The 24,804-nt window shown below is 44.2% G+C and overlaps 1 protein-coding gene across 1 annotated transcript in view; it reads right to left on the bottom strand.

The window, feature by feature from the left end:
* MARK3 (microtubule affinity regulating kinase 3) overlaps positions 1-21,172 on the bottom strand; it is a 99,312-nt gene extending 78,140 nt beyond the window's left edge. Inside the window, 3 exon segments of the mRNA XM_048484642.1 lie at positions 912-1,103; positions 4,387-4,425; positions 20,206-21,172. Of these exon segments, the coding sequence (XP_048340599.1) occupies positions 912-1,103; positions 4,387-4,425; positions 20,206-20,262 (288 nt within the window). The 5' untranslated portion in view covers positions 20,263-21,172.
* Positions 21,173-24,804: the final 3,632 nt, after the last annotated feature.

Raw genomic sequence — 24,804 nt, 5'->3', positions numbered from 1 at the left:
CAGAGGGAGCTCCTTATTTGGGCAGTGACTCCCCCTGATTGCCCAAATAAGGAGCTCCGGCTGGGTTCGAGGAAGCCCAGGCAGCAGGAGGTGGAGGGAGCTCCTTATTTGGGCAATGACATCAGGGGGAAGTCACTGCCCAAATAAGGAGCTCCCTCCACCTTCCAGCTGGGTTTGAGGAAGCAGCCTAGAAGAGGAGAATGCAGCCTAAAATTGCATTGGCCTTTTTTTTTGCAGTCTCATTACACTGCTGACTTCTGCCTAGCTTATGATCAACTGCAACCCATTTTTTTTTAAATTACAGCACACCTGGAAAATTATGACCACCACCATCCCCAACACACACGGGAACCAACGCTGCACTTTGGTTAGTCTGCTTAACTCAGGGGTGTCCAACTCTGGGGCTTCAGACTTTCATGGACTACAATTCCCATCAGCCCCTGCTGGCCATGTAGTCCATGAACGTCTGAAGCCCCAGAGTTGGACACTCCTGGCTTAACTGGACAACACTAATCCACAATCAGAATCCTGGTCTAATTCCAATGACTTCCAATGATGCACACAGGCTATGACTACCCACGGTAACAAAGAAGAAAATTATTTATATAAATCGCCTCTGCAGAAGATTAAAAGCAAACCAGACACTAAAATTTCACTGGCGATTTGCCACAGTTCTGATGTTCAGCTGTAAATCATCTTCCTAGGATTGTATATCCATTACAGAGATAAAGATGCAATAATTTTGCTGAGCTTACACGAATGCTGGCTGACTTAACATTATTATTCCGCTTGCCAGGAATCATAACATTATAGCTCTTTCATGTAACTTACACCCAACACAGTCTGCAGCTCTTCTGGACGTATGCGCAATGTCATTTAAAAGAAACCTCCGATCAAGCAGAATACTCTACCTCTCTGCCGGTGAGGATGTGTCTGGCCAGTTTCACTTTTGCAAAATTTCCCTTTCCGATCGTTTTGAGAAGTCGGTAATTCCCAATGTGGGGCTGCTCATCTGCACAGGAAGCTATAGAATTCCTACAGCGGGCCCCTGAGCGACTAGTCCGAGAGGAAACATCCTGCCGTCCTTCACTGTGAGAGGTGTGCTGCAAAAAAAGAGAAAAGCATATGTTTAAGTACATAAGCTAAGGATGGTCTATATGACAAGGACACAGAATACAATAAACTAGAAACTTTATGCCAATAAAGGCTGTGCTTGCTTGCTTGCTACTAAGGGAGCTGGTGGGTTTTTCTCCAGACCTGTTGGCAGCTGTAGAATTTGGCTTCAAATTTACTGAAGTTTACTGGAGACCAGATATCCTAAACTAAATAGTTCACCGGATTTCTAAGAAGTTGGTAGAAGAAGAAGAAGAAGAGTTTGGATTTATATCCCCCCTTTCTCTCCTGCAGGAGACTCAAAGGGGCTGACAATCTCCTTGCCCTTCCCCCCTCACAACAAACACCCTGTGAGGTAGGTGGGGCTGAGAGAGCTCTGAGAAGCTGTGACTAGCCCAAGGTCACACAGCTGCATGGATTCAGGATGCTATCTAACTGTAACAAAGGCATGAATGCAAAGTACTTTGTGATATAGAAGTGGTGGCGAACCTATGGCACTCCAGCTGTTCTTGGACTATAATTCCCATCAGCCCATTGGCCATGCTGGCAGGGGCTGATGGGAACTGTCGTCCATGAACATCTGGAGTGCCATAGGTTTGCCACCACGGTGATATAGAATGTTAGTGTATTTCCTTTCTCTTCCAGAATCTTCTGCACTCCGAGGCACTGTTCATCCACTGAGCGCCCCTTAATACAAAACTTATCACTGATTTTCAAAACTTTTTACATTCTTGCAGGTTGAACACAGATATTATGGAAATGGCTAACAGCAATTTCTTATGCCAGTCCCTTTCCCCATCACACTCCCGAGCTTTAAAAGTTGCAGAGGCTATAAAGAAAGGGGTGGTGGTGGAATAACCTAGAAACTAGGGTACCCTTAATGATACTGTAGAGTGGACGGTAATATTTACCAAAATACTGGTTGGAGCATAAACCGTTTCCTACATCTTACTGCCAGCAAATAAGCAACACAGCGCAAATTAAAAATAACAGACTGCAGGCGTCAACATTTGGCAAATTCAGGCCCAGTCATCCTGTTGCCATTATATTTTAAGCACAGAAAAACCACAGACCAGTTATCCGATCCTACCACATTCAGAGGAAGCAAATCTCTGACTGCTAGTGGCAGGACACAACCTCAGGCAAAGACCTTGGCCTCTTTGCCCTGTTTGCTGGACCTCCAGAGAAACTGGGTGGCCACTGTGTGTGGGTACTGTCATATGTTTTTTGTGAATTGCATTGACAACCACCTCATCAGATGGAAGAGATGAAAGGATTAATCTGCATAAATTATCTTGTGTGTGTATGTGCAGGCACGCCAAGTCCGCTGCAAAGAGAGGATAGTATTTCTCCCGAAAACAGATGGGATTCTTTATAAACCTTTAGCACTTAAATTAGCAAGTCTAGCCACACATATCTTCAGCTGCTAATACACTGTGCTCAGAGAGGCAACAGTAGGTGAATAACGGGGGTCTGATATAAGACAGACAAATTACATTTTGTTCCAAGGGCATTCTTCTCTTTGTAACAATTTTGAGAATTCTTCTCTTGGTAGCCATTTTGAACACACCTTTGCTATGCAAAGTTGTTGCCACAGTTGCTGCCTACGGTAGTGTCATGATTTAGCAATTCTTGCAAAGATCCTACATATTTTTATTTTTTCTGTAGGTCTTCCCTGTTACGATATATTAAAAAATAAAGCTTCACAAAAGATTCATCTTCTAATTAGCAGAGGTTTGCCCAAGAAAGAGGATGGAGACAGTCAGTCTAGGGCGAAGTGGTTACAGTTAACCTTTAACTTGGTGAGTTCAACTGTGACTCTAGACCAATGAGAGGCTGTTGCAGGGGCAGGGGAAAAGTATCTTTTTTGGATGTATAAGAAGCAAAGCACTGTATGTGCTAAGTTCTAAGTTGAGTCTAAGTTCAGTGTGTGTGTTCAACTTTGTTCTTGCTGAAGAGTTCTGTATAGTCTTATAGTCTTGTATAGGATAGACTTGTGTAACCTTGCAACTGCTAAAGTAAAACCTTCCTATTGGAAAGAACATCTTGCGTGAAGAGTATTCTTTTCCAAGCGTGGTAGGAGGCTGCAGTGAGTGCAAGAAGACTATAGACCTTCTCTTCTTACCAGAGTAGCTCCGCTTTAAACTCTGCTGATATTCCCACCATGCCACCATTTTCTACAGCAGGTATGAAGTGGCACTCATGTGAACTCATTCTCTCTGTAATTCTATCCAACTGCCCCCAACTTTATGACACCCCCCTTCTTTCACCAGATACAGCATTATTTTTGGAAAATAACTGACAAAGAAGTGGTGGAGGGCCATACACAATTACATCGTGAATACAGCTATTACACCTTCATTTGCAGAGCCAACACCAATCCCAGCTGGTTCTATTAAATATTAGAAGCAGATTTTCAGGTAAGCAAAGTTTTTTTTTTTTAAATGTATTGTTGAAGGCTTTCACGGCCAGAATCACTGAAGTGCTGTGTGGTTCTAGAAGCATTCTCTCCTGACGTTTCGCCTGCATCTGTGGCTGGCATCTTCAGAGGATCTGATAGTAGGAAAAGTCCTACTATCAGATACTTTCCTACTATCAGATCCTCTGAAGATGCCAGCCACAGATGCAGGCGAAACATCAGCAGAGAATGCTGCTAGAACGGCCATTCAGCCCGGAAACCACACAGCACCTCACTGGTTTTTTAAAAATTGGTATGGCATGTCAATACTTGGGAAATGGTGGCTGTGTGCATGTCATTCTCAGGTACCAAAACATTCTGGGCTCAGAACTAGAACATGAGAAGGGGCAGAACACTGGGCAAAGCACACAGGAAATGCCAAAATTAAGAATTCCATATCATCCCTTGTGGGAAATGGATCCAAATCTGACACCGCAGAGCAGGCAGTGAGCTGTGAAGTCAAGAAGTATAGGGGGAGCAGGCAGCACCAATAACGGCCAGCTGGTTCTGCTTGTAAAAAGCGTGACTGAGAAAACAAGATCGGTCTTGGGTTTTTCCCTTGTAACGGAGTCACTGCCTTTTCCAAAGCTCAAATCTGCCAAATGTAGTCGGCAGTTTCACACAATCCACCCAATCGGCAGTTGAAGATCTTAACTTGTAGTGTGACAGAAATAAAGCCAGCATATGAAGAAAAACTGACAGAGAGAGAGAGAGAGAGAGAGAGAGAGAGAGAGAGAGAGAGAGAGAGAGAGAGAGAGAGAGAGAGCGCACAACAAAGAAATAAGTCTACTGTCAGAACAAAGTTTAAAACCCACCTTTTCACAAAAGCTTTCCCCTAGTGACGTTCCAGCATCCTTTCACATTGTGAAATAAGCATGACGAAAGAGAGATAAAGAGAAAAAGAAGGAAGAATAAAACATGGGGAAAGCAGCAGCAGAGATTTATTTTGGCAATACCTAAGTTTTCTTTCAGTTGGTACATACACAGAGCATAGTCAAGAGGGCACCGTTAACCAGCAAGCCAATGTTCATAATTAAATGCTGCTTTACCAAAGTATTAGCAGATAGAAAATCTAACAGGTAAGGAACAGAAAATCTATTATAAAACCAACACTGAATGCAAGTTTGAATAATCCATTCAATTACTGGACTCCCCCCCACCCCCCAACCCTTATCCTCTTTACAGACGTCATTTGTATAAATGTTCATTGAAGCGTGAAACGCTACACAGGAACAGACCCATACATTCAGCCAAGTGTGACATTTCACCCTAAATCTATGTCTGGAGTACCGGTGAAGGCTCCATTATGATAATTCTCCGAATAAAAGGAGCAGAGAGTCACTCACCTTCAGAATCCAAAACAGTTAACTCCAGGGAATGATATTATATGAAGCGACACACATATAAGGGCAAGTGAGCAAGTGCCTCCAGCACGAATACCCATCTTTGCAGGGCTCCCTGCCCTACCTCGCAACATGGCCTGAAGCGCAGGTAAGCACAACTGTACAGGCAACAGCATGTCCCGCACAAAAAGAGGCAACACACTTCTTTCTCCCACTTATGGGCTTAGAGAAGTGGTGTCAAACTCGCGGCCCTCCAGATGTTATGGACTACAGTTCCCATCATCCCCTGCCCTGCAGTCAAAAACATCTGGAGGGCTGCGAGTTTGACACCTGTGGCTTAGAGGAAAGGAACATTCCAGAAGCAGGAATTATATCTTTGAAGGACATGGGATTCATAGGGTCACCACAAGTAGAACGCAACTTGACAGCTCTTAACATAAAGCACATACACAGTTCCTAATTTTTGTTGAAACTTCCTCAAATGTATTCTGTTTAGAAATAAAACACTACAAAAATCTTGAGTATTAACTCTCCATAGGATTCAAGAAGGCAAAACTCTTATCAAATCTCGTACCCAGGGTGGATAAAAACCAATGCTTTATTTGTTAACTAGATTTTTAAATTTCAAGCTTTTAAAAAATAAAATGCTTTTGGAGAGGAAAAAATCTATCTAAAGATAATTTAAATAATTTTCTATTTAAGGTACATTATTGTCAAATGGTGATTCATCATGAAGTCAGAATTAGTGGAATCAGTGAAGTAGAATCATGTAGCGTGAGGCTGTATGTTCATGCAGTGTTTAATGTTTTTTGGTAAACAAATTCCATTAATCCATTCACAAGGTCATGCTCTTCCAGAGGTTTCGATAAGATTATTTTGGGCAATTTTTCCCTCTGGGAGATATTATCACTGATGCTTGGTTTTGCAGTTCTCAAAACGATGAATTCGTGTCTGCAGATAACATGCCTCTTCTTCACAGCAAAAATATTATAAAATAGAAGTGAGAAAAAGACCTTAATTCTATTGTTCCTTTGCGAATCTGTATACACAGAATCAACCTGTCTACACAGAATCAACTGGCTCTTAAGTGCTAAACTTCAGGAAGTTACAGAATATTGTTCGGACTGGAATAGATCTGCACAAGAAGAGAAGAGTGAGGAGGGAGGGACAAACAGAAAAAATGGAAGTGAAACCTTTTTTTTAAGCAAAAAAACTACACAAGTCATGGGATCTTTGTGTTTACTATTCTCTCCCTGGGGAGAAAATCTACAATAGCATCAGGCTGTAACAGAGGCCCAGTTTGGGAATATTTTAATGAAATTCCTCTACTTGTGGGTAAGGAAGGCATGTGTGTAAAATGCAAACACTGCCACAAAGAAATGCAAGGCCCGGTGGCTGGAATGAAACTGGAGATGGATAATTATGACAATATTGCGGGGTGAAATAATGTTTTTCTAATAGTATAACAAAATCAGTATTTTATATATACACACATATATATATATACACACACACACACACACACACATATATACATATATATAACTGTAAAACAAATCTGAAAAGATATTATTCTGAAATTAAAACCTTCATCTAGTTGTAAATATTAAAGATACACCAACAAGAAAGAGTCTTCATGCAGAAAATCGTGATTTAAATCTAGTCTTACTGACTAGTGATTTAAACCATGATTTAAATCAAATCCACCCTGCTTGTTCCTCGTTTTAAAAAAAAACAATCTACGGCAGAGTCAAACCTAACTCTTTGTTGTTTAGAACCTGCTGTACAACAACAACAAAAAGTCAACATGCCAGTTTCATTAACACACTAAGGATAATTTTTCACATCCTTGCAGGAGGATCTGTTCAACCTGCAAAAAAATGTAACGCAGCTGAGAACACAACAGTATTCTTTATTTCTGCTATCTTAATGGGTTACAATACAGAGAAGGGAAATAAGTGAGATTATCACGCTGTGACGCTTTGAGAACAAGCAACAAAGTGGCAAGTGCTGCTTTCAGATATGATAACCAGCTGTAACTAAGCTCCAACTGGGCACAGATGCCGTTTTAGTACTTTGCAGCACCTCTGACTCTCCCCCCACCCCCACACTTCTATTACAGGATACAGAGCTTCCCTGAATACTTCCTGGGCCTCTTGCGTACAGGGTGTTTTTTTTACCCCAAATGACATCACGACCTTGCACAACGTCGCCATGCCCTTTCTGAGCATGAACGCATGAGGCTCCTGAGGATTCCCTGTTTAACTCAGACTAAAGGATCCAAAAAGGAAACTCCAGAGGCCCCTTCCGAACATGCAGAATAATGCACTTTCCACCCACTTTCATAATTATTTGCAAGCGGATTTTGCAATTCCGCACAGTGAAATCCAGCTGCAAAGTGCATTGAAAGTGGATTGAATGTGCATTATTCCACATGTGTGGAAGGGGCCAGGGTGGAAGATCTGCCCACAGTCCGTCTTGGCCTTCAAAATGGCGGAGTCAAACTCCGTATCTCTCCCCTGCCACACACACCCTTAAGACTTGTTTTCTTTGCGTAGGTCAGCTGTCTGTACCATGGGTGGCTCAATTGGGAAGGAGGAAAGGAAAGGTTACCAGGTGCTCAAACACACACACTGGACCAAAAGGGAGAAGGGATGGGCCATTTAAAAAACATTCTCTGCCTACTCCCACTTTGCATACTGCTGCATCAAGGGTACCTTTTCATACCTTGTGTGGAAGGAGATGTGGCTTTTTTAACCTCCAACTAACTAATGTGTGAATGCAGGAGTGAAATCATGCTTGTCCACTGTACAAAACCTAGGAATCTCAACTGGAATGAAACCAAGGATTAGAATCCCAGTACCAGACGACGGGAATTTAGTTATTTATTTAATTCGATTTATATGCCACCCTCCCCGAAAGTAGCAGGTGTTATAACCATTCGTTCATAAGAATCTACAAAAGGGCTAAGCCAGTGGTGGCGAACCTATGGCACAGGTGCCAGAGGTGACACTCAGAGCCCTCTCTGTGGGCACGTGCAGAGTGCCCCCCCCCCCCACATCTAGGCTAGCCTGGGCTGCTGGGCTCGATTATTAGCATTAAACCTAAGATCTAGTTTTGGGAAAGCAGTGTAGGTAACTCTGTTAAGCCTCACTGATTTTCATGCGAAGAACTAAAGCGCGATCCTTTACCTGAGAGTAAGCTCAGTTGCTGGCAATGGGGCTTGCTTCTGAGTAAACCCTCCTAGGGTCGTGATTTACCTGTTGGAAGAGTTGCACAGTTGCTTTAAAGCAAAGCCACCGACTACCACCAAGCTTACTCCCGAGTAACACATGCCTCAGAGCCAACTGTTTTTCTAAACTAAAACCCAAGTATTCAGGTTAAATTGCCATGTTGGCACTTTGCGATAAATAAGTGGGTTTTGGGTTGCAATTTGGGCACTCGGTCTCGAAAAGGTTCGCCATCACTGGGCTAAGCAATGGCTTGGATCCTATGACTGAATCTGGTTTACGCTAGATAGCCTTGGACATGAAGCGTGCTTCCTCTTACACTAGCATTTCTGCTTGGCATACGGTCTCTGAAAGCCACTGATCCTGCGTAAACGAATGTTAGCTCAAGAGTACAGGGAGGGCGCCACTGCTGGACCCTATTCTACCTTATTACATGTATATTTTGCTTCTCCACCTGCAAAATTCCAAGTAAATTCTCATCCTACACAGAATTTTACAAATCCTAAAAGAAAAAAAATTGTTAGGATTCTTTTCCCCAGTGCTCCTAAAATTTCCCCATTCTTCCATTAGAAAAATAGGAGGAGGGGAGAAACATACTCAAGGGGAAAAAAAACAGACCCAAGCCCAGTTTCTTGGCAGGTCCACATTTACCCAGTTGAAAAGACAATGACCAAGAACTGGAATGTCACTACCTGAAGCTATAGTGTGGACTGACTTGGTAATGTAGCATGAAGCTATGTAGTGAGAACTGATTTGGAATATTTTGGGCAGTCTTAGGTACTGCATTGTGGGGAAAGTGCCAAAGAAGGCAACTGAGATTAACCGTTTATACTTGGTATAAATCACCGGATTCTCTAATTTTGTAGACTGGATATTGAAAAAGAGAGAATCCCCCTTCTGTTGACTGCATCCGTATGATGAGATTAACCAAGATGGTAGAGCAGCAGCTCTCAACCTTTTTTTCACTCACATATACCCCTTGGCAACCCATTTCATTTGTATCTAAAACCCATCTAAAATTGTACCCCATATTAGCAAACTCATTAATTAAGGTGTTTTTTGCTTATCCAACCTTCCCTCCCAAATGCTCTAGCACATACCCTTGGGGGTATGTGTACCCCAGGGTTGGGAACCACTGGGTTATAGCATCTTTTCCACTTGTTTCAAAAAAATTAATATTAAGGCAGATATGCTGGGTGACCGCCACTATCAGCCCCGCCTATGCGTGGTGTAGTGGTTAGGAGCAGGTGGATTCTAATCCGGAGAACCGGGTTTGATTCCCCACTCCTCCACCTGAGTGGCGGAGGCTTCTCTGGTGAACCAGATGTGTTTCCCCACTCCTACATTCCTGCTGGGTGACCCTGGGCTAGTCACAGTTCTCTCAGAACCCTCTCAGCCCCACCTACCTCACAAGGTGTCTGTTGTGGGGAGAGGGAGGGAAAGGAGCTTGCAAGCCACCTTGAGCCTCCTTACAGGAGAGAAAGATGGGGTATAAATCCAAAATAATAATCATCTTCTTCTCCCTCACAAGGTGTCTGCTGTAGGGAGAGGATGGGAAGGAGTTTGTAAGCCACTCTGAGATTCCTTAAAGATAGGGGAAAAAATAGTATAAGTCCAAACCTTTATCCTTTTCTCCTAATACAATGATGAATGGAATGGAGAAAGTGGGCAGAAATACTGTTTTCTCCCTTTCCCATAATGCTACAACTGTGGGGCACATAATGAATTTGACAGGAGGCAGACTCAGGACAGACAAGAGGAAATACTTCATTCAATAACTAATTACAACTGTTGAACTCACTGCCAGTAGATGCCACTAGGCACAGATGGCTTTAAAGGTGGATGAGACAGATTTGTGGAGGACAGGTCCATGGCTACCAGCCAAGAGGATGGGAAACCTTTCTGAATACAAGTGTTAGAAGGCAGCATCAAGGGAAGGTTCTGGTCTCTGTTATGTTGGACTGGCCATTGTATCAAACAGGATGCTTGACCAGATGAAACACTGGTCTGACCCAGAACGGCCCATCTAATCTTTGGCACTTTTACCAAGGGCCCTGTGTGGCGATTTAAAACCTGATCACTTTGAAAAGTTTTGCCTCAAGCCCTGCACGAGAAGGTGGGTGGGAGGCATCGTGCACAAAGCACAGCAACAAACAGTGTTTGTTTCCAACCGTGGAGTTTAATTGCGGCAAGCTGTGGTGCCTAATCGTAGCCAAACTCTGTCCCCAGAGACAGCGATGGAAACAATGCAGGTATACAGACACATTCAAAGGAAGGGGGATTCTCTCTTTTTCAATATCCAGTCTACAAAATTAGAGCGCCTGGTGATTTACACCAAGTATAAACGGTAAAGGCACCTCCTTCCCTCGTAAGCAATGGGTCATCACTGACCCTGGGTAATGTCACATCATGTCATTTACTAGACAGTCTGTCGTTACAGGGTGGTTTGTCACTGCCTTCCACAGTCATCTATACTTTATTCCCAATGAGCTGGGTATTCATTTTATTGACCTTGGAAGGTCGGAAGGCTGAGTCAACCTTGAGCCGGCTACCTGAAACCGACTTCCTGAGGATCAAACTCAGGTTGTGAGCAGAGCTTTGACTGCAGTATTGCAGCTTACCACTCTGTGCCATAGGGCTCACACCAAGGACAGACTAATTATTTGTAATGAAAGTTCCCAGAGACTGAGACGTAGAAAGGACAATTCTTAAAAACGAGAAACACGAAGGAATTCTCTATATTATTCCAGCTGTAAGGCTGTAGCAGAAACCCAGCTAACACTGTGATAAGTCATGGGTCGTCCCAGTGAAATTCATCTCTGTGAATGAAGACAAACGCAGAAGACAGAACACACTTTTCCCTATGCCAGTGGTGGTGGAACTCCATGGCACCCAGATGTTCATGGACTACAATTCCCATCAGCCCCTGCCAGCACACAGCCACCTCGTTGGCCGTATCGGCTGGCAGGGGCTGATGGGCATTGTAGTCCATGAACATTTGGGGTGCCATAGGTTCGCCACCACGGCCCTGTGCTCTCCCCCACTCTCCACATCAGCTCACTATTAGGTGTGTGTATGTGAGCTAGAACTGGTCAAAGGGTAACGTCTCTGGCCTTTGGGCAAGAGCTGCTCTTGCAGAGCAGAGGAGGGAGGACTTTCCTCAGCCTTGGTCAATTTTCTTCAGTTAAAGGAGCCACCTTCCAAAAAAAAATTTAGGAGCCAGACTTCCTTTACAGCCTTCAGCCTATTTCACTGTCTGTACTTTCCAGTTATGGCTGCCACAAAAATTACAGTTACTTGTATTTTTTAAAAAGTCAGAACAAAAGTGTTGTAATGGATAAAAAAATACAGGGTAGATCTGGCTGTCATCACAACAAAAAGTTAACCTCTACTCCTCAGATGAATAAGCTTTGTGAATCTACTGAGAACCACCAAGAGGCACATGCAATAAATGACTGATGAAAATACTAGGTGCCACAATGACATGTCTAGGTGCCTTGGCACCCTGGAATTTGTCCAGCTGTGGGTGATGTCTCATGTTGACTCTTAACTAAGGGCCTCCAGTTGCCAACAGTGCCCTTTCTTTACAGGTTGCGGGCAGAAGGCTTCGCTTTGGACTGTGCCTGTCCCTTTAAAAGGGATGACCGGATGTCCTCGACTTCTCAAAGGACCGGACAGGTCCCTGAGCGCTGATGCTGCAATGAGCCCAGCAGGCCCCATCACAGGCATTCTCCAACCAAGGAACCTCCAGGTAGTCTCCATTAAAGGGGAGGGTTTGCCATTCCAAGTATGAAGCAAAAGTTTTTTTTAAAGCTGTATTTCTCTGAGATGCTCGGGATGAGCATGTTGCTGGATGCCTCCTGCTCAGACACTTTCCATGATGATGTACAGCAGGTTGACAATAGACCTCCACTCTGAATCCAGAGAGAAGAGGTGATTGGATTTCTACCCCACCTTCCTCTCCTGTAAGGAGATTCAAGGTGTCTTACAAGCTCCTTTCCCTTCCTCTCCCCACAACGGACACCTCGTGAGGCAGGTGGGGCTGAGAGAGTTCTGAGAGAACTGTGACTAGCCCAGGGTCACCCAGAAGGGATGTAGGAGTGCAGAAACACATCTGGTTCACCAGATAAGCCTCTGCCACTCAGGTGGAGGAGTGGGGAATCAATCCCGGTTCTCCAGATTAGAAACTACCTGCTCTTAACCACAACACCACGCTGGCTCTCAATCAAGAGCCAAAACTGACCAGTTTGGTCAAGGTAGAAGGTTGTAGTTGTATGCTGCACCACCATCTGGATCATACCCAGTGTATCCCGGTTTCCAAGCCCTTTGCAGGCAGGGATACTTGCTAATTCATCATACTTGCTAATTCATCAAGAGCAGACCACCACCCCTTTCTCAGGTCCAATCCTTTGCAGTGCTTTGGGCTACACTAGCTGCTGTGGGCCTTCAGCCATTACAACTCGGGACACATTACTTAAAGATTAGCATTGTCACTACAGCAACAGCTAAGAGCTTGCCCAGTTCTTGTCACTCAATCACCAAGTGGGGGGAAGTACATTTTATCCACTTCTCCACAAAGCAATTTGTCTCTAATGTATCAATGCATTAATATTGTTTCAGCTACAATGATTTTATATTGTGTGTGGCTTATTCTTTTGGGGAGGTACAGCACTCCGGTAACTTAGTTATAGAGTTCTATTTACAATATAAGGTGTCTTTAGATTAGGGGTCTGCAACCTGTGGCTCTCCAGATGTTCATGGACTCACAATTCCATCAGCCCCTGCCAGCACGGCCAATTTGCCATGCTGGGAGGGGATGATGGGAATCGTAGTCCATGAACATCTGGAGAGCCACAGGTTGCAGACCCCTGCTTTAGAGCAGTCCTCTGGGAAAGAAGTCAATTTAAATAAGTAAAATTGTTCCACTAGCAATGAACCTTTCCTTGGGCCTAGAAAGAAAATGCTTCTTCCACCTTTGCCGGAGGAATGGATTCACAGGAGTTAACTAACTAAATTTTGAACAAAATGTAGCTTATGCAGATTACAAAACCATATTAGTTGGTTGCAATGACATTCGTTGACATGCAATGTGTGAAATGACATTCCTTTTCAAAGCTCCCATGACATCAGAGTAGCTCAGTTTATGGACAACTGAGGCTTCAGCGAGACAAGTAAACCTACAAGTCAGGAGAGCTTCAGTTAAAAGGACTAGTTAGAATCTACCCAACAAGATTTGTCAGAACGGGGTCACACGTGTGACAGGCTGCTTCCCACATTTCTGAGGGAACTCCCACTCCAAGGAAAAAGGGGTTGGTTAGTTTTAACGGCTCAGCAGAATCTAACGATCTGCCGGTTAGAAGATACATCAATCACTTTTGACTTAGACTGGGTCTTGCCCTTTGCAATAAGCACCTGTGCTTCAGGGCCGGGCACCTGGTAAAGGATCCTAAAGAGCACTTTCCCACTGACCGCCCCTTTAAGCCCCACCCCAAGTCTTTCTCCAGGCTATGCTTATAATTGGATCTTGGCAGGAAGCCAGTCTCAATATCCTCTCCGCACTCCACCCTGCCCAGACACTCTGAACAGTCAGCACTCTCATTCACATTCAGCTCTGCACTCACCTTGGGATTCTGTGACTTTGCTTCAGCTGAGGGTGTTCAATAAACTGAAGTCAGCCGGGCAGGATTTTCTGCCACGTTGGGAAACTTTTGGCCTTTTGTGGATTCTGGGGACAAATTTTGTTTCATTTGATCTCCTTCTGATCTAATGAGTCGGTGAGATTGATTTACGCTCCGGACCTAATCTGTGGAAGTTGTGTCCGTGCACACGTTTGAACGCACCATACCTGCTTTAAATCTCAAGGGCAATGTGTCTTTTCACCATAATGACGATCTCGGAATGTTTTACTAACTAAGGATGCCAGAGTAGGGTACTAAGTAAGGAGCCAGCGTGATACAGTGGTTAAGAACAGGTGGACTCTAATCTGGAGAATCACGTTTGACTCCCCACTCCTTCACATAAGTGGGGAACTCTAACCTGGTGAACTGGATCTGTTTCCCTACTCCTCCATATGAAGCCTGCTGGTTGACCTTGGGCTAGTCACAGTTCTCTCCACATTCTCTCAGCCCCACCTATCTCACAAGGTGTCCGTTGTGGGGAGAAGAAGGAATGGAAGAGACATTGAGGCTACTTATGGTTGAGAAAAGAGTGGTATAAATCCAAACTCTTCTTATATGCTTCTACATTCTTTGCCCTTCTACATATACCAAGTGACCTTTTTCTCCTAAAAAGTCCCATTGTGTACACAGTCTCTCATAAGCACATTTGTATCCCGGGGAAGGGGGCAAATGTCTCTCTGTAAACAAGACAGCCACTAAAAATAGAGCCATGAGAACAAAGTATAGCTAGATACACACCTCAAGCACTTCACCTCAATGTGAAAAGAAAACAGTTTGCTTTAGAACTAAATTACGATATTGCCAGATAATAAACCAGGTGCTTGTGACCAGAAGTCATTCTGAAATGTCAGCAGCAACAGAGTTTACTGTGCAAATGCAATCTAGAGGCTCTTTTCTCCTGCTCAGTAATATAGCTCCTGAGATGGTCAAAACAGCTGCCCAATTTAACCAGGACACCCTCGCCAAACAATAATCAGTTTTTTAAAGATAACTGGCAGAGTAAGCATAATCTTTCCTACAAACAGTTTGATCATTTTGACACACACCCTGATTTTTCCCCTATGTTCACCGCTGAAGCCTAACAAAATCAAACCTTCAAAGGCAAAGGCGGGGTGGGGGGAAGGGTGAGAAAGATTACAGCATTGCAATTAAAAGGGCATGATTCTAGGAGAATAGTATTCTCAGTAACTAGCTGAAAGCGAAGAGTATTGCCCCGCCCAGGGCCAGCTTTGTGATCCACTGAACTATTAAGTGTTCGTGTTCGAGGGTTCTCTTATCCCCGTAATGTTTTGGTGTGTTGCTGCAACTGTATTCCTCATGCAAGTCTAATCGTGTAGGTCAAAGACAAGCACACATATTCCAAATATAGAATCCTTTTCCACAGCCAACCTGCAGACAGGGAAAAGTGACAAAGCTCGGCATCACTATGCCAAGGAGCCAGAAATGGGAACAGCTTGTTAAACTCTGGCAGTCAAAAGACGCTAAGCAGCGTTAAAGGGGCTGCTACGTTACAGTGCTGAAATTCATTATTTCAAGGTGCGGGGGCATGCAAAACAGCAATCAATGGTTTGGGTTACAGCTATACTGTAACACTGTCATGCCATGCAAGATAAGTATGAATTAGGTACTATTAGTCAAACAGGGCTGAGGTTTGGCGCTGGAGTCCTGCTGTTCTAAAGAACTGCCCTGAGTATCTGGATGCGTGGGTGGGGGATGCGTCACAGGGCAAAGGGCGAGGTCCCAGATTTTTTGGGGGGTGGGGGGAGGCAACATCTCTAGAATACCCAAAAAAGGATATTTGGTGATGCAACCCTGTAACAGACGTATCTTGTAAAGCAAGCAAGTATGTCCAGACAGGATATGTTTCAAAGGAAATGGTGAAATGTGCATCCACGTTAATAGAACTTTCGAATCACTCTCTCCGCTCACTGGTCACAGCACGTTTTTACTGGCATCAGCACCGGAGCGTAAATATAGCAGATGAAGAATAAGACATTGTCAAGCCTGAATCATCAATAAAACTGCCAACTAAGTCCAATTCTCACATAGCCATTGTTAGTAATTAAGTTTGAAGCCAGGAGGATACCCAGTGGTCCAAGGCCTGAGACAGAAAACCCCTGCTTATATTTTAATCCCATGACTCAACCAGAGGCTATTTTTGAGACACTGGTTTTTTTAGTCCAAAAGTTCAGTAAAGAATTTCACCTCCAGGAGCTTGCTAAAGCAGGTCTTTGGGGAGCACAGCACTTCTAAAATGTGCAGTATCTCTAATAGGGGTGGCAAACCTATGGTGCTCCAGATGTTCGTGGCCTACAATTCCCATCAGCCCCTGCCAACTGATGGCCATGCTGGCAGGGGCTTTTGGGGATTGTAATCCATGAACATCTGGCGCACCATTGGTTAGCCATCCCTGCCCGAGACTAAAATATTAAACTCCATGCCCAATGCAACAGAACCTCGATGATCAAAATGCTTGGAAACACCAAAGGACATTCAAAATGAAGAATTGTGGAATGGACGGTCCTTCCCGTATCTTGCAGGAAGGGCCACTCTGTGGTGATGTTAAGCATGTGACATCCCTGCTGAACATCAATTGGACAAGAGACATGAGCGTGGCTATTCCCACATGATAAAATACATATATTTCATATGTAATTATGCAACGTTGTGTGAAATGGAAATGTGAAGCACAGCCCTCGTTGTTTCAGGAGCGTCAGCACAGAAACCAGTTGTGCTGCATGGCGCAGCGGCAGGTAAATTATGGCTATGGCCCTAAAGCAGTGCCTAATCCCCGGGGGAAGAAAAATAAAGTCAACTTGCCACAAATACAAAATGGCTCATAGAAATTAGCTTCTTAGCAACGGTACTGCAGTACAGTTCCTCTGATTAAACTGTACAACAGCAGCATTCACTATTAAGCCTACAGGCCATTCAAGCTAGACTATATTGCAAATGCACTGTATTACACCCAGTGAACACACTCAAAAGGTGCCATTTCTCTCATGCAATAAAGCCTAAAGCTCATCTCTCTTGACTGGAGTACAAAAATTGTGCTGCCCCAAATTTCAAGGGGCCAGAGAAAGCTATGACTGCTGGGTTCCCTCATTTTGCAGAAGAAATGTGGTTTACAAAAAGAAAAATAAGTATAATTGCTTGAAGGAATCTCAGTATGGTCCAGTAAGAAAAAAAGGTTATTAAATAGACAGTCTAAGCCAATAACAGACCCACAACCAATTCTTTAATGACGTATACAACATTACAAGTTGTCAGAAATTTGCTAGCACCAAAGCAGAATGGAAAAATTTAACTTTTTCATTTGTCAGATGCAACTAAGTGAACATCTAAATAAGTGACACAGAAGTGCTTTATACGTTTTATATGCACATCTACATTCTCAATCATTCGTGAAACCCACCTATGTGCCCATTTACCTATGTATTTGGAAGCTGTTGCTCAGAGGCAAAATCCATAATCTGTGAAGAAGAGTTTCAAGAGGAAGAGCTCTTCTACTGCCCCTGACAAATGAGTTCAAATGGAAAGCTTGTTCACGTGCATCACAAGCAAACACCGTCTCATGAGTCGGATACAAGAAGAAATGAATGGACAGGCTCACACATACACACTGAAGCAGCTATACAAGGTCAGAAATCAGGAATGAAATGTTCAGAGCCAGGGAGACATGTTTTCTCAATACTTAAGACTGCCTTTTGATTACTCAGTTAATAAACTTTAATTCACCTTTAAATAATATTCTTGTGTCTAATGATTGCAGAAACAAACAAAAAAAGATATGTGTCTGCATGTAGTCCTAGGATTGGTCTTTAAGATTACTAAGTATACCTAAACTTCAGGCACAGACAAAAACAGCGTTCAATCAGCAGTTTTCCAAGAAATCAACATGAAGCTGTTTCCTTTCCCATCTTCGCTAATCAATATTATTCAGAATTTCCTTAGATAATTCAGTGATGGCTCATTTGCATCCCTTCCTAATGTCAGAAATCAGTACATTTTCTTGGTATCAAGTACCAAAGAAGAAGAGTTTGGATTTAAATCCCCCTTTTCTCTTCTGTAAGAAGACAAAGGGACTTACAATCTCCTTTTCCTTCCCCCCCTCAAAATAAACACCCTGTGAGGTGGGTGGGGCTGAAAGAGCTCCAGAGAACTGTGACTGCCCCAAGGTCACCCAGCTGGCAAGTGTTGGGAGTACACAAGCTAACCTGGTTCCCCAGATAAACCTCTACAGCTCAAGTGGAGAGCGCAGAATCAAACCCAGTTCTCCAGACTAGAGTGCACCTGCTCTTAACCACTATACCATATTGGCAGTCCCATGACACTTGAACCCAAATGCAATTCGGGTATTTTTTTAAATTATGTGCTCAAAAACTCCAGCAAAACGTGGTCTGTTCTTCACCACCATAACTATTATGATGTATGTAGGAGGATTAAAACTTGAGCAAATAGGATGAGGACAAGACATTTCTTTAGCAAATTGTGGGTATGTCTACAAACAAATTAGTGTCATTGGGACAACATTAACATATGAGCTGTTCTCAGGTTGAGGGTCCTTTGGTTTAGGACTTCCGTGGTCAAAAGTAGGCCTCAATCAAAATGGCATTTCTGACACATCAGTACTGCTACCCATATGCCAGCTTCATGACCAAGCAACCCAGATTTGCTTCGTTCTCATGCTCTGACAAGATCAAAGAGGCAACATGACCAGAAGCAAAATAATCAAACACCGTGCTGCCTGAATTTTATATTTTTAAAACAAAGCTGGGCATGTTTCTGGAAATGAACTTCAGCCTGACCACAAATATTAAGCTTGTTTCGTTTTAACTTGAAAAAGAATAACCAACAGCCATCCACGTTTGTTCCTTATTTCATGTACTACAGGACTGGGAAGTTGAAAAATTGGAAGACTCCGGAAAGCTGCAGCTGAGCAGTCTCCAAAAGACCTCTAAACTTGATGAGTTTGCTGATATAGGTGATACTAAACTACATGACAGTGGACTAGCTAGCCAAAGGGTAGGTGGCCAAATTACTCACACCAGACCTAATGAGTATTCAGCTGTCTTCAGGGCTGACACAACAGCACAGAGGTTCCAATTCTGAATACTTTTTGTCCAATGCAACTTTGGAGGCTTGGGCTGGAATCCACAAATATTCCATAATTGAATTACTTAATTAACTTTTGCTGAGTATAGACTTTAGTTCACAGACTGTATTAAGAACTAAAGCAAACAAAGACTAGAGGTGGTGTTATCTACTGTGTCAATAAATCCAAAGCCTGGACAATGAAGCAATTGTTCCATTTAGCATATTTTCCACTTCTGTATCTAAGCGTGTTGGAAGCATCTTCAATCAGTTACAATGCACAGATTGTATGGACAAGCTTCTTTGTTATATTCACCAATACACAATTTCAACAGTTCTGGAACATCTCAAAATTTACAGAAAAACTGGCAATCAAATCAGGAACACGAAAGCATTTCCTCTACTGTTGTATATAAACTCATGTGTCTTCTACGCAATTTCATAGAAGAGAATCCCACAACACTCCTTTTCATTAGTTACAAGTGAAATTTGTCATAACTTTAGCAAAATACAAAACCTTCCTTTGCCACATTCCAAATTTCCACTTCCAGTTTAGCACCTTGTTTAGCATCTAAGCAAATAAACACTCAAATAGAATGTCTGAAGAAGAAAGAAGTATCTTTCATATCATCGCAGAAGAGGCGAGCAGCATAAAAACATCAGTTTTTTACTTGAGAAATACAAACATTTGAAACATTTATCAAAGCCATGAAGTCCAATCTTTGTCAGAACAACATTCCTGCGCTGTTTCAAAAAGCTCTGCTTCTAGTCTCCAGCACATTTTATGGCAACGAGCATCTGCTAGATGTTTAATTTGCATTCTGAAGATGTGTGACTAAAATGCACGGAAGGGCCTTAACAGAAAAAAGCAGCAGAGATCTCAACTTTTAATGAACAGAAGCTAATTGTAGAGAGGATGTAATAACAGCTTCCCTATTGATAACATTTTCCCCAACAACCAGTGAAACATCTGTTCCCAGCTGTATAGCTGCCCTACAATGCATGTCATAACAGTAGGGGCAGAGGATATCCCACGCAATGTCAAGTTGCTATCTGAAGGGATTTTAGTTATCAAGGTTTCAAGGCATCACAACTGCTGAAACTCATCTTCTGTAACAATGCAAGCTTTCGTGATAATAATTTTAAGTCACATACTATACGTTTCTTACCAAAGGGCAGCAAAGTACAGCATTCCTACAAGTCAAATATCTATTATGAACTTCAGTAGACAAAAAGCCAGTTACTGTAAAACTAATATTAATAAACAGAACATCTTGAGATACACTCACATTTTCAGTGTCGCGTTCATTCACCGTGGGCAGTGGAGTTCTAGTGGACATTTTCATTCACTTGTGCTGCAGCTCCGTTTGCGATGGCAAAACCCAGCTATACGTTATTTTAAAAAAATAACGTATAGCTGGGTTTAAAAAATAAACCCTGACACCTTCCTTCCCTTAAAAAAACCCTATATATATTTACAAAAAAATGGCAATTCTACTGCATGATAGTGGTTACAAAGGGCCACCATCAAGAAACCATGGAGTGGGGGGGAAGGAAGGGAAATTTGGGTGATTTCCTCCTCCTCCAGCACCACTACCTCATCTATATTCCAGTCTGGCAACGAGGCATTGTATCCCCCTGGGAGACTTCAGGGATCATCCTACAGCCAAGATTAGGAGCCTCAGAAGGTGGCGGCGGAGGGATTAAAGGGAAAGGGGATTTCTCATGGAAGTGCCAAGAGGGGGTGAGGGAAGCGTCGAGAGGGGGCTGGGAGGAGGCGAGGAGGAGGCTAAGAGTCGACTTAGCCCAGCAGCTTGCAGGACGGTGCTGTGGGCGAGGAGGGGTGCAGGGCGCTGCTGCAGGAGCAGCAAAGCCCCACTAAGAGGCAATGGGGAGGGGGATGGGTTAAAACCCGCTTTCTGCTCCCCTCACGCCCTCTCCTCACCACCTACGGGGTGCTGCTCCAAGGAGGCTTCTCCACCCCTCCCTCGAGCCTCTCTTCCCCTCTCTCCCCGGCCCCCAGCCCAGCTTCACCGGGCCCCGGCTCTCATATTTAACACCCTCCTCCCTTCTTTCTTCCCCCCCACCCCAGCCACCGGGTCAGGCTGAGGCCGCACAGGGCTTTCTCCTCCCCCCCAGCCCTCTCAGCCACCCAAAGCTTCGCTCGAAGGAAGCGACACCCAGGCGGGCTTCCCCTCAGCCAGCAGCAGCAGCGCCGCCGCTCCCGGATGATCCAAGATGGCCGCCCGGCTTCCTCCGAGCCGACCTGAACCGGAAGAGCCCGCCCCTTTGGGTTGAGCGACAGTCCGCTACTGCTGCGGAGAGGCGGCGGGGGACTGCGCAGGCGCCACGGCGCGGCCGCCGCTCTGGGTTGAGGAACGGCGCGCTGCTGCGGAGGGGAGGCGGTGGGGGACTGCGCACGCGCAACGGCGGGGCCGCCGCTCTTGTTGCTAAGGTGTGGGGGAAGGGCGGGAAGAGTTTGGACCCTTTTTTGTGTCTGTAGTGATGGGGAGGAAAAAGGCGGAGGGGAAGCTGTTGTGGAGTAGCTGTTGTGGAGTAGAGCAGAAAAGACAGATTCTCAATTGCTTTTTATATATGAGTTTACTAACTGTAAAGGGAGGGTTACATAGAGTTAAAATAAGAAGTCCTTTCTTTGTGCACATCTACATTACTGTACATCTTGGTACCTATCTGCTGTCTCGTGGTGGTGGTGATACCAAAGAAACTGAACTTTATAACTTCAGATGTACGTGCTCACTAACATGTCAGCAATGGCTGTCTGACTGACCAATGGCTAATCGATAGATCAGGTCGTAAACAGACTTCAGCAACTTGTTTGCATACGAACAGTTAACCGTTTTATAACTGAGTTGTGACAGACACTTGCAAAATCCCAACAGAAGAAAGCCAGTGTCATCCTTCCCTCTTCTTTCTCCTCGCCCTTCCTGAGGTTTTCGTCTCAATCCTTCCAGTTTGAAATCTGGTTTCATGCACATATGTATATCAGTATTGCATCACAGTCAGAAAGGCAAAAAAAATCACACATATTTTTGTGAAAACATCACGATCCTCTGAAGAAAACATCACGATCCTCTGAAGACGCCAGCCACAGATGCAGGCGAAACGTCAGGAGAGAATGCTGCTAGAACACGGCCAGACAGCCCGGAAACCACACAGCACCCAAATATCACACATAGGTGATAATTCCAAAAAAATGCAAAAAGCCTCAAGGGGAAATTACAACAGGGAAATTGCTGAGTTCATTCACAACTTCAGAACCATTGATTCAGTATTATTTTATTGTTCTTTATTCTTTATTTTATTGTGGAGGCTAATTATCTGCCCCCAAGTGTTTCCTCTCTGTTCTAAGCAATCTGGTTACCATGGGCTTGGTATCTTTACATCTTTTACAAGCATTCTTTCAATACCTCCCCCACCTGACTGGAAAGAAAAGTGCCAATCCTGGAAACACTTTCCCAGTGTTTCCTAAAAAAACACTGAATGGGTTCTGCTTCTGAATAGGCCTGCTTAGGATTGCTCCCTAAGAAATCTCCATTCTTCCTGGTGTCTGAAATTTGACTCTGGAAAGGATATACCCTGAAACTCTTGTTGGTCTGTAAGGTGCTCCTGGAACATAAATCTAACAGTTCCAAGAGGGTTGACATGTTACGGTGCCAGCCTAAGTGGAATTGCACCTTTCTACTGAATTAGCTTAAAAAGGTACAACTCTGTTTATGACTGCTCATCTGTCCATAGCTGGAAAAACCATGAAGGAATCCTGTGGTGTCCTGAGTTCTGACAAAATTTGCAGTATCTAACAGGCCTTTCATAGGAGTAAGGCTAGGGTTGCCAACTCTGATTCATGAAATTCTGGAGATTTGGAACAGGGCCTGTAGATGTGGGATTTGGGAAGGATTTCACTTAGAAACTTTGGTATACTGTAGAGTGTGCTAGCATGGTGTAGTGGTCAAGAGTAACAGACTCTAATGTGGAGAAGTGGGTTCGATCCCCACTCTTCCACACTAAGCCTTTTGGGTGACCTTGGACTAGTCACCATTTTCTCAGAACTCTCTCAGCCCGTACAAACGTAGGCAATGGCAAACCACCTTTGAACATCTCTTGCCTGGAAAAGCCTACAGGACTCACAAGTCGGCTGTGATTTGATGCCACTTTACACCTGCACATACAGATGCCACATACACCTGCACATCCTTAAACTGCCATTTTTTCCCAGGGAAACTGGTCTCTAAGAGCCAGCATGGGGTAGTGGTTAAGAGCAGGTGGATTTTAATCTGGAGAACCGGGGTTGATTCCCCGCTCCTCCACCTGAGTGGAGGAGGCTTATCTGGTGAACCAGATGTGTTTCTGCACTCCTGCATTCCTGCTGGGTGACCTCGGGCTAGTCACAGTTTGTTCAGAACTCTCTCAGCCCCACCTGCCTCACAAGGTGTCTGTTGTGGGGAGAAGAAGGGAAAGGAGTTTGTAAGCCACCCTGAGTCTCGTTCCAGGACAGAAAGGTGGGGTATAAATCCAAACTACTCCTCCTGCTCTTCCTGCTCCTCCTTCTCTGGAGATCAGCTGTAATTTTGGCATCCTCAGTCTCTAAACCACCACTTGTCTTGAGTTTAACAAAATCCACCTGCAGAATAACAAAATCCACCTGCAAACAATTGTGACAGTGGATTGAAAGTGCATTATCCTGCATGTGTCTAGCCCATTTTGCAAGGTGGTTGTGAGGATGATGTAGCAGGAAAGAGAGCCAACCATGTATACCACCACCCTGAGCCCCTTGAAGAAAAGGTGGGATAAAAAAAAATCAATAGGAACAGTTTTGCAAAGGGAAATAGCTATACATTCACATGCCCAAACTGTTTTGCCTTGTTTTTTGCTGCTAAGCAAAGATACGAGTCATTCTAGCATCTGAAATACTGGGTGAAAAGTAGCAAATTAATTAGGCCCTAGGGAATACGTAAACGCTCTTTCACTTCCTATTTTCATGCATCACATAATAACAATTAGAGCGATGAAGACATGGTGTGAAAGTATTTTTTGTGAGCATCCTCTTGGGGGCTGCAAAATTAACTGATCTTCAGGATTTCTGAAGAGGTGGCTTGCTGCTTCTGCAAGGGATGCCAAACTCCAGGTGGAGCCTGGAGATCTCGCAGAATTACAACTGACCTGTAGACTACGGGGACCAGTTTGCCTGGAGCAGGGATCTGCAACCTGCGGCTCTTCAGATGTTCATGGACTACAGATCCCATCAACTCCTCCCACAATGGCCAATTGGCCATGCTGGCAGGGGCTGATGGGATGTGTAGTCCATGAACATCTGGAGAGCCGCAGGAGGAAATAAAAACGTCAGAGGGTAGGCTCCGATGGCATCACATCACGACTGAGTTCCTTCCCTTCCCTCTCCAGGCACTCCTGGCTGAAAACTGCAGGAATATTCTAACCCTAAGCACCCCACCTGCTGCTGACAATTACCATGAATGGTCTTTGATTAGGATGCCAACCTCCGGGGGGCGGGGGGTTGGGCTAGAGATTTCCTAGAATTACAACTTATCTCCACTCTGCAGAGATTAGTTCCACTCGAGAAACTAGATGCGTCGGAGGGCAGAGTCTATGGCATTGTACCCCACTGAAATCTCTATCTTCCCCAGACTCCACTCCCAAACCTGCAGGAGTTTCTCAACCTGGAGCTAGCAACCCATCCCTCTCCAGCATGGTGTAGTGGTTCAGAGCAGGTGGATTCTAATCTGGAGAACCAGGTTTAATTCCCCCCTCCTCCACCTGAGTGGCAGAGGCTTATCTGGTGAACCAGATGTGTTTCTGTATTCCTACATTCTTGCTGGGTGACCCTGGGCTAGTCACAGTTCTTCAGAACTCTC

Source organism: Sphaerodactylus townsendi, linkage group LG02, assembly GCF_021028975.2.
Source record: "Sphaerodactylus townsendi isolate TG3544 linkage group LG02, MPM_Stown_v2.3, whole genome shotgun sequence".
Lineage (NCBI taxonomy): Eukaryota > Metazoa > Chordata > Lepidosauria > Squamata > Sphaerodactylidae > Sphaerodactylus > Sphaerodactylus townsendi.
The sequence above is the reverse complement of the archived record's forward strand: the minus strand, read 5'-3'. Positions and strand labels throughout refer to the sequence as shown.